The sequence below is a fragment of the Rana temporaria genome, chromosome 2 (assembly GCF_905171775.1).
Source record: "Rana temporaria chromosome 2, aRanTem1.1, whole genome shotgun sequence".
Classification (NCBI taxonomy): Eukaryota; Metazoa; Chordata; class Amphibia; order Anura; family Ranidae; genus Rana; species Rana temporaria.
In genome coordinates, this window is record NC_053490.1 from 7,362,983 (window position 1) to 7,380,015 (window position 17,033).

The following is a 17,033-nucleotide window of genomic DNA, read 5'->3' on the forward strand; positions in this document are numbered from 1 at the left end:
GGTGTGTGAGGTGATATCGGTGTGTATGGGATGTCGGTGTGTGAGGTGCAGTCCCGGTGGTGTCGGTGTGTGAGGTGATATCGGTGTATGGGATATCGGTGGTGTCGGTGTGTGAGGTGTAGTCCCGGTGGTGTCGGTGTGTGAGGTGTAGTCCCGGTGGTGTCGGTGTGTGAGGTGTAGTCCCGGTGGTGTCGGTGTGTGAGGTGCAGTCCCGGTGGTGTCGGTGTGTGAGGTGTAGTCCCGGTGGTGTCGGTGTGTGAGGTGTAGTCCCGGTGATGTCGGTGTGTGAGGTGGTGTCGGTGTGTGAGGTGCAGTCCCGGTGGTGTCGGTGTGTGAGGTGCAGTCCCGGTGGTGTCGGTGTGTGAGGTGCAGTCCCGGTGGTGTCGGTGTGTGAGGTGTAGTCCCGGTGGTGTCGGTGTGTGAGGTGTAGTCCCGGTGGTGTCGGTGTGTGAGGTGGTGTCGGTGTGTGAGGTGTAGTCCCGGTGGTGTCGGTGTGTGAGGTGCAGTCCCGGTGGTGTCGGTGTGTGAGGTGCAGTCCCGGTGGTGTCGGTGTGTGAGGTGTAGTCCCGGTGGTGTCGGTGTGTGAGGTGTAGTCCCGGTGGTGTCGGTGTGTGAGGTGCAGTCCCGGTGGTGTCGGTGTGTGAGGTGCAGTCCCGGTGGTGTCGGTGTGTGAGGTGCAGTCCCGGTGGTGTCGGTGTGTGAGGTGTAGTCCCGGTGGTGTCGGTGTGTGAGGTGTAGTCCCGGTGATGTCGGTGTGTGAGGTGGTGTCGGTGTGTGAGGTGCAGTCCCGGTGGTGTCGGTGTGTGAGGTGCAGTCCCGGTGGTGTCGGTGTGTGAGGTGCAGTCCCGGTGGTGTCGGTGTGTGAGGTGTAGTCCCGGTGGTGTCGGTGTGTGAGGTGCAGTCCCGGTGGTGTCGGTGTGTGAGGTGCAGTCCCGGTGGTGTCGGTGTGTGAGGTGTAGTCCCGGTGATGTCGGTGTGTGAGGTGTAGTCCCGGTGGTGTCGGTGTGTGAGGTGCAGTCCCGGTGGTGTCGGTGTGTGAGGTGCAGTCCCGGTGGTGTCGGTGTGTGAGGTGCAGTCCCGGTGGTGTCGGTGTGTGAGGTGTAGTCCCGGTGGTGTCGGTGTGTGAGGTGTAGTCCCGGTGATGTCGGTGTGTGAGGTGGTGTCGGTGTGTGAGGTGCAGTCCCGGTGGTGTCGGTGTGTGAGGTGTAGTCCCGGTGGTGTCGGTGTGTGAGGTGCAGTCCCGGTGGTGTCGGTGTGTGAGGTGTAGTCCCGGTGGTGTCGGTGTGTGAGGTGTAGTCCCGGTGATGTCGGTGTGTGAGGTGTAGTCCCGGTGGTGTCGGTGTGTGAGGTGGTGTCGGTGTGTGAGGTGTAGTCCCGGTGGTGTCGGTGTGTGAGGTGGTGTCGGTGTGTGAGGTGTAGTCCCGGTGGTGTCGGTGTGTGAGGTGTAGTCCCGGTGATGTCGGTGTGTGAGGTGTAGTCCCGGTGATGTCGGTGTGTGAGGTGGTGTCGGTGTGTGAGGTGCAGTCCCGGTGGTGTCGGTGTATGGGATGTCGGTGTGTGAGGTGCAGTCCCGGTGGTGTCGGTGTATGGGATATCGGTGGTGTCGGTGTGTGGGGTGCAGTCCCGGTGTGTGAGGTGTATGGGATGTCGGTGTGTGAGGTGATGTCGGTGTGTGAGGTGGTGTCGGTGTATGGGATATCGGTGGTGTCGGTGTGTTCGGTGTAGTCCCGGTGGTGTCGGTGTGTGAGGTGTACGGGATGTCGCTGTGTGAGGTGTATAGGATATCGGTGGTGTCGGTGTGTGAGGTGTACGGGATGTCGCTGTGTGAGGTGTATAGGATATCGGTGGTGTCGGTGTGTTCGGTGTAGTCCCGGTGGTGTCGGTGTATGGGATATCGGTGGTGTCGGTGTGTGAGGTGATGTCGGTGTGTGAGGTGTAGTCCCGGTGGTGTCGGTGTGTGAGGTGATATCGGTGTGTATGGGATGTCGGTGTGTGAGGTGCAGTCCCGGTGGTGTCGGTGTGTGAGGTGATATCGGTGTATGGGATATCGGTGGTGTCGGTGTGTGAGGTGTAGTCCCGGTGGTGTCGGTGTGTGAGGTGTAGTCCCGGTGGTGTCGGTGTGTGAGGTGTAGTCCCGGTGGTGTCGGTGTGTGAGGTGCAGTCCCGGTGGTGTCGGTGTGTGAGGTGCAGTCCCGGTGGTGTCGGTGTGTGAGGTGCAGTCCCGGTGGTGTCGGTGTGTGAGGTGTAGTCCCGGTGGTGTCGGTGTGTGAGGTGTAGTCCCGGTGATGTCGGTGTGTGAGGTGGTGTCGGTGTGTGAGGTGCAGTCCCGGTGGTGTCGGTGTGTGAGGTGCAGTCCCGGTGGTGTCGGTGTGTGAGGTGCAGTCCCGGTGGTGTCGGTGTGTGAGGTGTAGTCCCGGTGGTGTCGGTGTGTGAGGTGTAGTCCCGGTGGTGTCGGTGTGTGAGGTGGTGTCGGTGTGTGAGGTGTAGTCCCGGTGGTGTCGGTGTGTGAGGTGCAGTCCCGGTGGTGTCGGTGTGTGAGGTGCAGTCCCGGTGGTGTCGGTGTGTGAGGTGTAGTCCCGGTGGTGTCGGTGTGTGAGGTGTAGTCCCGGTGGTGTCGGTGTGTGAGGTGCAGTCCCGGTGGTGTCGGTGTGTGAGGTGCAGTCCCGGTGGTGTCGGTGTGTGAGGTGCAGTCCCGGTGGTGTCGGTGTGTGAGGTGTAGTCCCGGTGGTGTCGGTGTGTGAGGTGTAGTCCCGGTGATGTCGGTGTGTGAGGTGGTGTCGGTGTGTGAGGTGCAGTCCCGGTGGTGTCGGTGTGTGAGGTGCAGTCCCGGTGGTGTCGGTGTGTGAGGTGCAGTCCCGGTGGTGTCGGTGTGTGAGGTGTAGTCCCGGTGGTGTCGGTGTGTGAGGTGTAGTCCCGGTGATGTCGGTGTGTGAGGTGGTGTCGGTGTGTGAGGTGCAGTCCCGGTGGTGTCGGTGTGTGAGGTGCAGTCCCGGTGGTGTCGGTGTGTGAGGTGCAGTCCCGGTGGTGTCGGTGTGTGAGGTGCAGTCCCGGTGATGTCGGTGTGTGAGGTGTAGTCCCGGTGGTGTCGGTGTGTGAGGTGCAGTCCCGGTGGTGTCGGTGTGTGAGGTGCAGTCCCGGTGGTGTCGGTGTGTGAGGTGCAGTCCCGGTGGTGTCGGTGTGTGAGGTGTAGTCCCGGTGGTGTCGGTGTGTGAGGTGTAGTCCCGGTGATGTCGGTGTGTGAGGTGGTGTCGGTGTGTGAGGTGCAGTCCCGGTGGTGTCGGTGTGTGAGGTGCAGTCCCGGTGGTGTCGGTGTGTGAGGTGCAGTCCCGGTGGTGTCGGTGTGTGAGGTGTAGTCCCGGTGGTGTCGGTGTGTGAGGTGTAGTCCCGGTGATGTCGGTGTGTGAGGTGTAGTCCCGGTGGTGTCGGTGTGTGAGGTGGTGTCGGTGTGTGAGGTGTAGTCCCGGTGGTGTCGGTGTGTGAGGTGGTGTCGGTGTGTGAGGTGTAGTCCCGGTGGTGTCGGTGTGTGAGGTGTAGTCCCGGTGATGTCGGTGTGTGAGGTGTAGTCCCGGTGATGTCGGTGTGTGAGGTGGTGTCGGTGTGTGAGGTGCAGTCCCGGTGGTGTCGGTGTGTGAGGTGTAGTCCCGGTGGTGTCGGTGTATGGGATGTCGGTGTGTTCGGTGCAGTCCCGGTGGTGTCGGTGTATGGGATGTCGGTGTGTTCGGTGCAGTCCCGGTGGTGTCGGTGTGTGAGGTGATATCGGTGTGTATGGGATGTCGGTGTGTGAGGTGCAGTCCCGGTGGTGTCGGTGTGTGAGGTGATATCGGTGTATGGGATATCGGTGGTGTCGGTGTGTGAGGTGCAGTCCCGGTGGTGTCGGTGTGTGAGGTGCAGTCCCGGTGGTGTCGGTGTGTGAGGTGTAGTCCCGGTGGTGTCGGTGTGTGAGGTGTAGTCCCGGTGATGTCGGTGTGTGAGGTGGTGTCGGTGTGTGAGGTGCAGTCCCGGTGGTGTCGGTGTGTGAGGTGCAGTCCCGGTGGTGTCGGTGTGTGAGGTGCAGTCCCGGTGGTGTCGGTGTGTGAGGTGCAGTCCCGGTGATGTCGGTGTGTGAGGTGTAGTCCCGGTGGTGTCGGTGTGTGAGGTGCAGTCCCGGTGGTGTCGGTGTGTGAGGTGCAGTCCCGGTGGTGTCGGTGTGTGAGGTGCAGTCCCGGTGGTGTCGGTGTGTGAGGTGTAGTCCCGGTGGTGTCGGTGTGTGAGGTGTAGTCCCGGTGATGTCGGTGTGTGAGGTGGTGTCGGTGTGTGAGGTGCAGTCCCGGTGGTGTCGGTGTGTGAGGTGCAGTCCCGGTGGTGTCGGTGTGTGAGGTGCAGTCCCGGTGGTGTCGGTGTGTGAGGTGTAGTCCCGGTGGTGTCGGTGTGTGAGGTGTAGTCCCGGTGATGTCGGTGTGTGAGGTGTAGTCCCGGTGGTGTCGGTGTGTGAGGTGGTGTCGGTGTGTGAGGTGTAGTCCCGGTGGTGTCGGTGTGTGAGGTGGTGTCGGTGTGTGAGGTGTAGTCCCGGTGGTGTCGGTGTGTGAGGTGTAGTCCCGGTGATGTCGGTGTGTGAGGTGTAGTCCCGGTGATGTCGGTGTGTGAGGTGGTGTCGGTGTGTGAGGTGCAGTCCCGGTGGTGTCGGTGTGTGAGGTGTAGTCCCGGTGGTGTCGGTGTATGGGATGTCGGTGTGTTCGGTGCAGTCCCGGTGGTGTCGGTGTGTGAGGTGATATCGGTGTGTATGGGATGTCGGTGTGTGAGGTGCAGTCCCGGTGGTGTCGGTGTGTGAGGTGATATCGGTGTATGGGATATCGGTGGTGTCGGTGTGTGAGGTGCAGTCCCGGTGGTGTCGGTGTGTGAGGTGTAGTCCCGGTGGTGTCGGTGTGTGAGGTGTAGTCCCGGTGATGTCGGTGTGTGAGGTGTAGTCCCGGTGGTGTCGGTGTGTGAGGGGATGTCGGTGTGTGAGGTGCAGTCCCGGTGGTGTCGGTGTGTGAGGTGGTGTCGGTGTGTGAGGTGTAGTCCCGGTGGTGTCGGTGTGTGAGGTGTAGTCCCGGTGGTGTCGGTGTGTGAGGTGTAGTCCCGGTGGTGTCGGTGTGTGAGGTGTAGTCCCGGTGGTGTCGGTGTGTGAGGTGTAGTCCCGGTGGTGTCGGTGTGTGAGGTGGTGTCGGTGTGTGAGGTGTAGTCCCGGTGATGTCGGTGTGTGAGGTGATGTCGGTGTGTGAGGTGCAGTCCCGGTGGTGTCGGTGTGTGAGGTGGTGTCGGTGTGTGAGGTGTAGTCCCGGTGGTGTCGGTGTGTGAGGTGTAGTCCCGGTGGTGTCGGTGTGTGAGGTGTAGTCCCGGTGGTGTCGGTGTGTGAGGTGTAGTCCCGGTGGTGTCGGTGTGTGAGGTGTAGTCCCGGTGGTGTCGGTGTGTGGGGTGCAGTCCCGGTGGTGTCGGTGTGTGAGGTGTAGTCCCGGTGGTGTCGGTGTGTGGGGTGCAGTCCCGGTGTGTGAGGTGTATGGGATGTTGGTGTGTGAGGTGCAGTCCCGGTGATGTCGGTGTGTGAGGTGTAGTCCCGGTGGTGTCGGTGTATGGGATGTCGGTGTTCGGTGTAGTCCCGGTGTGGTCCTCTAGGTGTCGCCCTCTCCCCGGTCCTGACGTCGCGGTGTCACGCTGTCCCGAGTCCCGGGCAGAGCTCTTATAGTCGGCTTCTCTCGGGGAAACGCTCAGTGATCGGAGGTGCCCGTGCGGTCCTGTAGGGGGAGCCCCCGTGCAGTGTGTGGTCGGGGGGGATCGGTAGTCCGGGATCCGCTCGCAGTGTACCGGGAAGGATGTACGGGGAGATCCGGGAGATGGCAGTCCTCATCGGTGCGATCTCTCTGCTCTGCATCGCCGCCAATACACAAGCCAGAGCCCGACCGCGTGAGTACCACCGACCGACCGACCCATAGACTCAATCGTACGACCGACCGACATCGGGGCTGATGTGTGCGGAGCAATTCTGATCATTGGAGCTCCGGGATAACGGGACAGGGATCTGATAACGGGACAGGGATCGGGACTGTGTGATGAGATCCGATAATTACATGGAGAGTATGAGGAGGGGATCGGATTATATAGGGATCCGGTGATGGGATCCGGTAATTACACTCGGAGAATATGATGATGATGAGGAGGAGGGATCCGGTGACGGGATGAGATACAATGTAGCGATCTGATGATAAGATAAAGACACAATGATGGGATTAGAGATCTGATAAGAGAAATGGGATCTGATGATAACGGTGGGATCTGATAACAGGGTTGGAATATAATAACGGGACAGGGATGGGATGTGATAACGGGACAGGGATGTGATAACGGGACAGGGATGAGATAACGGGACAGGGATGGGATGTGATAACGGGACAGGAATGTGATGATGGGACAGGGATCTGATGTGATGATGGGACAGGAATGTGATGATGGGACAGGGAAGGGATGTGATAACGGGACAGGGATGAGATAACGGGACAGGGATGGGATGTGATAACGGGACAGGGATGGGATGTGATAACGGGACAGGGATGTGATAACGGGACAGGGATGTGATAACGGGACAGGGATGTGATGTGATAACGGGACAGGGATGAGATAACGGGACAGGGATGGGATGTGATAACGGGACAGGGATGTGATAACGGGACAGGGATGTGATAACGGGACAGGGATGTGATAACGGGACAGGGATGTGATAACGGGACAGGGATGTGATAACGGGACAGGGATGTGATAACGGGACAGGGATGGGATGTGATAACGGGACAGGGATGTGATAACGGGACAGGGATGGGATGTGATAACGGGACAGGGATGTGATAACGGGACAGGGATGTGATAACGGGACAGGGATGGGATGTGATAACGGGACAGGGATGGGATGTGATAACGGGACAGGGATGGGATGTGATAACGGGACAGGGATGTGATAACGGGACAGGGATGCGATAACGGGACAGGGATCTGATGTGATAACGGGACAGGGATCTGATGTGATAACGGGACAGGGATCTGATGTGATAACGGGACAGGGACAGGATGGGATAACGGGACAGGGACGGGATGTGATAACGGGACAGGGAAGGGATGTGATAACGGGACAGGGACGGGATGTGATAACGGGACAGGGACGGGATGTGATAACGGGACAGGGATGGGATGTGATAACGGGACAGGGATGGGATGTGATAACGGGACAGGGATCTGATGTGATAACGGGACAGGGATGGGATGTGATAACGGGACAGGGATCTGATGTGATAACGGGACAGGGATCTGATGTGATAACGGGACAGGGAATGTGATGTGATAACGGGACAGGGATGTGATAACGGGACAGGGATGGGATGTGATAACGGGACAGGGATCTGATGTGATAACGGGACAGGGATCTGATGTGATAACGGGACAGGGATCTGATGTGATAACGGGACAGGGACAGGATGGGATAACGGGACAGGGACGGGATGTGATAACGGGACAGGGACGGGATGTGATAACGGGACAGGGAAGGGATGTGATAACGGGACAGGGAAGGGATGTGATAACGGGACAGGGACGGGATGTGATAACGGGACAGGGATGGGATGTGATAACGGGACAGGGATGGGATGTGATAACGGGACAGGGATGGGATGTGATAACGGGACAGGGATGGGATGTGATAACGGGACAGGGACGGGATGTGATAACGGGACAGGGATCTGATGTGATAACGGGACAGGGATCTGATGTGATAACGGGACAGGGACAGGATGGGATAACGGGACAGGGATGGGATGTGATAACGGGACAGGGACAGGATCTGATAACGGGACAGGGATGGGATGTGATAACGGGACAGGGATCTGATAACGGGACAGGAATGTGATAACGGGACAGGGATGGGATGTGATAACGGGACAGGGATCTGATAACGGGACAGGAATGTGATAACGGGACAGGGATGGGATGTGATAACGGGACAGGGATGGGATGTGATAACGGGACAGGGATGGGATGTGATAACGGGACAGGGATGGGATGTGATAACGGGACAGGGATGGGATGTGATAACGGGACAGGGATGGGATGAGATAACGGGACAGGGATGGGATGTGATAACGGGACAGGGATCTGATGTGATAACGGGACAGGGATGGGATGGGATAACGGGACAGGGATCTGATGTGATAACGGGACAGGGACAGGATGGGATAACGGGACAGGGATGGGATGTGATAACGGGACAGGGACAGGATCTGATAACGGGACAGGGATCTGATAACGGGACAGGAATGTGATAACGGGACAGGGATGGGATGTGATAACGGGACAGGGATGGGATGTGATAACGGGACAGGGATGGGATGTGATAACGGGACAGGGATCGGATGTGATAACGGGACAGGGATGGGATGTGATAACAGATTAGGGATTTGATAAGAGAAATGGGATCTGATAACGGGACAGGGATCTGATAACGGGACAGGGATCTGATAACGGGACAGGGATGGGATCTGATAACGGGACAGGGAATCTGATAACGGGACAGGGATGTGATAACAGATTAGGGATTTTATAAGGGAAATGGGATCTGATATCAGTGTAGGGATCTGATAAAAGGACAAGATGTGATAACAGGACAGGGATCTGATGACCGGATCTGATAAACTGGAAATCATGACTTTGGGATGTGATGAGTACAGAGGGATCTGATAAGAGGTCACTAATGTGATCAGAGGTCAGGGATCCGATAATTACACACAGGGAGTATGATAAGGGATCAGGACAGGGATCTGATAATGGAGTAATGTGTGATTACAGATCAGGGATCTGATGGTAGTGTAGGGATCGGATGAGGACAGATCAGGGATCTGGTGTCAGTGATCGGTGTATTCTGTCAGTTGGGGATCTGATGGCAGTGTAGGGATCAGTTCATTATAGATCAGGGGGGATCTGTTGGTCTCAGTGATCGGTGTATTCTGTCAGTTGGGGATCTGATGGCAGTGTAGGGATCAGTTCATTATAGATCAGGGATCTGGTCTCAGTGCTCGGTGTTTGCTGTCAGTTGGGGATCTGATGGCAGTGTAGGGATCGGATGAGTACAGATCAGGGATCTGGTCTCAGTGCTCAGTGTTTGCTGTCAGTTGGGGATCTGATGGCAGTGTAGGGATCGGATGAGTACAGATCAGGGATCTGGTCTCAGTGATCGGTGTATTCTGTCAATTGGGGATCTGATGGTAGTGTAGGGATTGGATGAGTACAGATCAGGTATCTGATGTTAGTGTAGGGATCAGATCATTATAGATCAGGGTTCTGTTGGTCTCAGTGATCGGTGTATTCTGTCAATTGGGGATCTGATGGCAGTGTAGGGATCGGATGAGTACAGATCAGGGATCTGGTCTCAGTGATCGGGGTATTCTGTCAGTTGGGGATCTGATGGCAGTGTAGGGATCAGATCATTATAGATCAGGGATCTGTTGGTCTCGGTGATCGGTGTATTCTGTCAGTTGGGGATCTGATGGCAGTGTAGGGATCAGATCATTATAGATCAGGGATCTGGTCTCAGTGATCGGTGTATTCTGTCAATTGGGGATCTGATGGCAGTGTAGGGATTGGATGATGACAGATCAGGGATCTGTTGGTCTCAGTGATCGGTGTATTCTGTCAGTTGGGGATCTGATGGCAGTGTAGGGATCAGATCATTATAGATCAGGGATCTGGTCTCAGTGATCGGTGTATTCTGTCAGTTGGGGATCTGATGGTAGTGTAGGGATCTGATGATGACAGGTCAGGGATCTGGTCTCAGTGCTCAGTGTTTGCTGTCAGTTAGGGATCTGATGGTAGTGTAGGGATCGGATGAGTACAGATCAGGGATCTGGTCTCGGTGATCGGTGTATTCTGTCAGTTGGGGGTCTGATGGCAGTGTAGGGATCAGATCATTATAGACCAGGGATCTGTTGGTCTCAGTGCTCGGTGTTTGCTGTCAGTTAGGGATCTGATGGCAGTGTAGGGATCAGATCATTATAGATTAGGGATCTGTTGGTCTCAGTGATCGGTGTTTGCTGTCAGTTGGGGATCTGATGGCAGTGTAGAGATCAGAACATTATAGATCAGGGATCTGGTGTCGGTGTCAGTGATCGGTGTATTCTGTCAGTTAGGGATCTGATGGTAGTGTAGGGATCAGATCATTATAGATCAGGGATCTGGTGTCGGTGTCAGTGATCGGTGTATTCTGTCAGTTAGGGATCTGATGGCAGTGTAGGGATCAGATCATTATAGATCAGGGATCTGGTGTCAGTGATCGGTGTATTCTGTCAGTTGGGGATCTGATGGTAGTGTAGGGATCAGATCATTATAGATCAGGGATCTGGTGTCAGTGATCGGTGTATTCTGTCAGTTGGGGGTCTGATGGCAGTGTAGGGATCAGATCATTATAGACCAGGGATCTGTTGGTCTCAGTGCTCGGTGTTTGCTGTCAGTTAGGGATCTGATGGCAGTGTAGGGATCGGATGATGACAGATCAGGGATCTGGTCTCAGTGATCGGGGTATTCTGTCAGTTGGGGATCGGTAGGTTTTCTCATAGAGAATACATTTCTTCCTCAGAACGTGAATCCTTATTCTGCTGCCTTTTAATGACCTGGTTGCCTTTTGGTCCAAGTGGATCACTGACCGGATCCCTAGATCAATTCCCCAGGCAGGGGGAAGCTGGCAGATCCATCTCATATGATCTCAGACCTGCCATGCTGGATCACTTTGCAGGTGTTGCGGGAAATGTCTACATTTGCCTTGTCTGCTGAACAGAGGATTTCTATAGATCCTTTCCCTGTCATTTCCCGTCCGGCACGGCGGATCACCGAGGTCCGGCACTTGGTTTCTGGTCTGGTTATGTAGCAAAGAATCTGATTGGTTGGGCGGTGATTCCAAAACCGGCATTCATTTCACCTTCGTCCTCCAACTGTCACCTATCCCTATACTAACATTCGACCTGTGCCTTCCTTCACATACTCCACAATACTTGCCCTTTACCTACCCCCCAACATTGACCCTTCACCTACCTACCCCCCTCAACATTGACCCTTCACCTACCTACCCCCCCAACATTGACCCTTTACCTACCCCCCAACATTGACCCTTCACCTACCCCTCAACATTGACCCTTCACCTACCCCTCAACATTGACCCTTCACCTACCCCCCAACATTGACCCTTCACCTACCCCTCAACATTGACCCTTCACCTACCCCTCAACATTGACCCTTCACCTACCCCTCAACATTGACCCTTCACCTACCCCTCAACATTGACCCTTCACCTACCCCTCAACATTGACCCTTCACCTACCTACCCCCCTCAACATTGACCCTTCACCTACCTACCCCCCTCAACATTGACCCTTCACCTACCCCCCTCAACATTAACCCTTCACTTACCCCCCAACATTGACCCTTCACCTACCTACCCCCTCAACATTGATCCTTCACCTACCTACCCCCTCAACATTGATCCTTCACCTACCTACCCCCTCAACATTGACCCTTCACCTACCCCCCCAACATTGACCCTTCACCTACCCCCCAACATTAACCCTTCACCTACCCCCCAACATTGACCCTTTAGCTCCCCCCCCCCCCCAACATTGACCCTTCACCTACCTACTGCCCCAACTTTGACCCTTTACCTACCCCCTAGAATTGACCCTTCACCTACCCCCCAACATTGACCCTTCACCTACCCCCCAACCTTGACCCTTCACCTACCCCCCAACATTGACCCTTCACCTGCCTACTGCCCCAACCTTGACCCATCACCTACCCCCCAACATTGACCCTTCACCTACCCCCCTAGAATTAACCCTTCACCTACCCCCCCAACATTGACCCTTCACCTACCTACTGCCCCAACCTTGACCCTTCACCTATCCCCCAACCTTGACCCTTCACCTACCCCCCAACATTGACCCTTCACCTACCTACTTCCCCGACCTTGACCCTTCACCTACCCCCCAACATTGACCCTTCACCTACCTACTTCCCCAACATTGGCCCTTCAACTACCCCCCAACATTGACCCTTTCACATACCTGTCCCCCCAACATTGACCCTTCACCTACCCCCTCTACATTAATCCTTCACCTACCCCCCAACATTGACGCCTTCGCCTACTCCCACCAACATTGACCCTTCACCTACCCCTCCAACATTGACCCTTCACCTACCCCTCCAACATTGACCCTTCACCTACCCCCTCTACATTAATCCTTCACCTACCCCCCAACATTGACGCCTTCGCCTACTCCCACCAACATTGACCCTTCACCTACCCCTCCAACATTGACCCTTCACCTACCCCTCCAACATTGACCCTTCACCTATCCCCCAACCTTGACCTTTCACCTACCCCCCCAACATTGACCCTTCACCTACCTACTGCCCCGACCTTGACCCGTCACCTACTCCCAACATTGACCCTTCACCTACCTACTTCCCCAACATTGGCCCTTCAACTACCCTCCAACATTGACCCTTTCACATACCTGTCCCCCCAACATTGACCCTTCACCTACCCCCTCTACATTAATCCTTCACCTACCCCCCAACATTGACGCCTTCACCTACCCTACCAACATTGACCCTTCACCTACCCCTCCAACATTGACCGTTTCTCTCCTTCCCCACATTTGCCTTTTACCTACCCTCCAACATTTATCCTTCACCTACTCCCCCTCCCAACATTTACCCTTCACCTATCCCCAATATTTTCCTACCCCTCCAACATTGACCTTTTTACCTACCCTCCAACGTTTATCCTTCACCTACTCCCCAATATTCACCCTTTTCCCCCTTCCCCACATTAACCCTGCAACAGGATGGTCCGGGACACCCAGAGACTTTGTGAGGATGGGGGATACTCCTGTGTAAGCGTCACTGATAACTCTTGGGTCTGAGTCCACCCTGTGCCCTTTGGGCATGGGGTGGCAAGTGAATCATAATTCATATATTACATGAGATGGGACATTAATAATAGTTCATATTGCAGGATCTTGAGCGATTGCAAGTTGTTGGTTAATTGTGACCCAACCAGTCAATAGTGACTCATCTCTCTGGATAGCCTAGTGACATGTTAAATAAGGCTAGCTCTTGAAAGGCCTTTAATTGTGTGATAACACTGTCTAAAGCCTATGGATGCTCAGAGGTGTGAATAGGCGTCAAGCTGTATGCGGAGACGGAACGTCTGCCTAGGGAACTCAGTGTGTGATGGTGTTTTGTTTGTTATGCTGTTAATGAAGGAATGTGCAGTGATTAGTCATGATAATTATAGGCCGGCGCCGACACGTCTAGAATGTTCAGTAATTAGCCTTGGTGTGTGATTAGGGGGGTGGAGATCTTATTGTCCCTTTGAATACTGTCACATGATTGTAACTGCATAAAAACAAGCTAAGAAGCCATTAAAAGTTAGTTCATATTTTGACGCAGTAACAGAGCTTGTCAGTTCGTTATTGAGGGAATTCTTATGGAATGGATCGGGTCCTGTTGGTTGGAATGTCGATAAGCTGTCTTGGATGGGATGGAAGGTCGTAAACGGTGGTGACCGCTACAAACCCTTTACCTACCTTCCAACATTTACCCTTCACCTACTCCCCCCTCCCAACATTGACCCTTCACCTACCCCACCAACATTGTCCTTTCACCTACCCCACCAACATTGTCCCTTCACCTACCCCACCAACATTGACCCTTCACCTACCCCACCAACATTGTCCCTTCACCTACCCCACCTACATTGTCCCTTCACCTACCCCACCTACATTGTCCCTTCACCTACCCCACCAACATTGTCCCTTCACCTACCCCACCAACATTGTCCCTTCACCTACCCCACCAACATTGTCCCTTCACCTACCCCACCTACATTGACTCTTCACCTACCCCACCAACATTGTCCCTTCACCTACCCCACCTACATTGACCCTTCACCTACCCCACCTACATTGTCCCTTCACCTACCCCACCTACATTGTCCCTTCACCTACCCCACCAACATTGTCGCTTCACCTACCCCACCAACATTGTCCCTCCACCTACATTGACTCTTCACCTACCCCACCAACATTGTCCCTTCACCTACCCCACCTACATTGTCCCTTCACCTACCCCACCTACATTGTCCCTTCACCTACCCCTCCAACATTGTCCCTTCACCTACCCCACCAACATTGTCCCTTCACCTACCCCACCTACATTGACTCTTCACCTACCCCACCTACATTGACCCTTCACCTACCCCTCCAACATTGACCCTTCGCCTACCCCCACCAACTTTGACCCTTCACCTACCCCCACCAACTTTGACCCTACACCTACCCCCACCTACATTGTCGCTTCACCTACCCCACCCACATTGTCCCTTCACCTACCCCACCAACATTGACCCTTCACCTACCCCTCCAACATTGACCCTTCACCTACTCCCCCAACATTGACCCTTCACCTACCCCCCCAACATTGACCCTTCACCTACCCCCCCAACATTGACCCTTCACCTACCCCTCCAACATTGACCCTTCACCTACCCCTCCAACATTGACCCTTCACCTACCCCCCCAACATTGACCCTCCACCTACGCCTCCAACATTGACCCTCCACCTACCCCTCCAACATTGTCCCTTCACCTACCCCTCCAACATTGTCCCTTCACCTACCCCACCAACATTGTCCCTTCACCTACCCCACCAACATTGTCCCTTCACCTACCCCACCAACATTGTCCCTTCACCTACCCCACCAACATTGACCCTTCACCTACCCCACCAACATTGACCCTTCACCTACCCCTCCAACATTGACCCTTCACCTACCCCTCCAACATTGTCCCTTCACCTACCCCACCAACATTGTCCCTTCACCTACCCCACCAACATTGTCCCTTCACCTACCCCTCCAACATTGTCCCTTCACCTACCCCACCAACATTGTCCCTTCACCTACCCCACCTACATTGTCCCTTCACCTACCCTCCAACATTGACCCTTCACCTACCCCCACCAACATTGTCCCTTCACCTACCCCACCAACATTGTCCCTTCACCTACATTGTCCCTTCACCTACCCCTCCAACATTGAGCCTTCACCTACATTGTCCCTTCACCTACCCCTCCAACATTTATCTTTCACATACTTCCCGACATTTATCCCCTTGCCTGCCCCCATACACTAAATCCTTACCCCCCAATCTCAATAAATACTCCTAGTGTGTAACCGAACAATGAATCTAATCCTCGGGGTGATCACACACGCTTTGATCCTCATCAGATAAATGCCATTCAACCCAAACATTCTCATGTGAGACCAGCTGAAGATTTGTCCTTTCATTCCAACCGATATAAGTCAGGTGACCGGGACAGAATATTATCCATCGTTTTACTTTCTCAGCACTGAGATCCTTTCTTCATGTGTATGATCAATTCATGAGATTACATGGTAAGGACAGAGATCTGATTGGTCATTTAAAAAATCTCTCATCCAATAACCACCTGACTTATCTGTGCTTCTCAGCCACGTCTTTCTCATCCAGAACCCTCCTGACTTTTCTGTGCTTCTCAGCCACGTCTTTCTCATCCAGAACCCTCCTGACTTTTCTGTGCTTCTCAGCCACGTCTTTCTCATCCAGAACCCTTCTGACTCTTCTGTGCTTCTCAGCCATGTCTTTCTCATCCAGAATCCTTCTGACTTTTCTGTGCTTCTCAGCCACGTCTTTCTCATCCAGAACCCTTCTGACTTTTCTGTGCTTCTCAGCCACGTCTTTCTCATCCAGAACCCTTCTGACTTTTCTGTGCTTCTCAGCCACGTCTTTCTCATCCAGAATCCTCCTGACCTTTCTGTGCTTCTCAGCCACGTCTTTCTCATCCAGAACCCTTCTGACTCCTCTGTGCTTCTCAGTCACGTCTTTCTCATCCAGAACCCTTCTGACTTTTCTGTGCTTCTCAGCCATGTCTTTCTCATCCAGAATCCTTCTGACTTTTCTGTGCTTCTCAGCCACGTCTTTCTCATACAGAACCCTTTTGACTTCTCTGTGCTTCTCAGCCACGTCTTTCTCATCCAGAACCCTACTGACTTTTCTGTGCTTCTCAGCCACGTCTTTCTCTCATCCAGATCCCTTCTGACTTTTCTGTGCTTCTCAGCCACGTCTTTCTCATCCAGAACCCTCCTGACTTTTCTGTGCTTCTCAGCCACGTCTTTCTCATCCAGAACCCTCCTGACTTTTCTGTGCTTCTCAGCCACGTCTTTCTCATCCAGAACCCTTCTGACTTTTCTGTGCTTCTCAGCCACGTCTTTCTCATCCAGAACCCTTCTGACTTTTCTGTGCTTCTCAGCCACGTCTTTCTCATCCAGAATCCTCCTGACCTTTCTGTGCTTCTCAGCCACGTCTTTCTCATCCAGAACCCTTCTGACTCCTCTGTGCTTCTCAGTCACGTCTTTCTCATCCAGAACCCTTCTGACTTTTCTGTGCTTCTCAGCCATGTCTTTCTCATCCAGAATCCTTCTGACTTTTCTGTGCTTCTCAGCCACGTCTTTCTCATACAGAACCCTTTTGACTTCTCTGTGCTTCTCAGCCACGTCTTTCTCATCCAGAACCCTACTGACTTTTCTGTGCTTCTCAGCCACGTCTTTCTCTCATCCAGAACCCTTCTGACTTTTCTGTGCTTCTCAGCCACGTCTTTCTCATACAGAACCCTTCTGACTCTTCTGTACTTCTCAGCCACGTCTTTCTCATCCAGAACCCTTCTGACTTTTCTGTGCTTCTCAGCCACGTCTTTCTCATCCAGATCCCTTCTGACTTTTCTGTGCTTCTCAGCCACGTCTTTCTCACCCAGAACCCTTCTGACTCTTCTGTGCTTCTCAGCCATGTCTTTCTCATCCAGAATCCTTCTGACTTTTCTGTGCTTCTCAGCCACGTCTTTCTCATCCAGAACCCTTCTGACTTTTCTGTGCTTCTCAGCCACGTCTTTCTCAT

General features: G+C 54.2%; 1 protein-coding gene across 1 annotated transcript in view; it reads left to right on the forward strand.

Annotated features, from left to right (window-relative positions):
* Positions 1-5,693: 5,693 nt before the first annotated feature.
* Positions 5,694-17,033, forward strand: part of CHRDL2 (chordin like 2) — a 165,445-nt gene continuing 154,105 nt past the window's right edge. Inside the window, exon 1 of the mRNA XM_040339789.1 lies at positions 5,694-5,919. Within this exon, the coding sequence (XP_040195723.1) occupies positions 5,829-5,919 (91 nt within the window). The 5' untranslated portion in view covers positions 5,694-5,828. The remainder of the gene's footprint in view (positions 5,920-17,033) is intronic.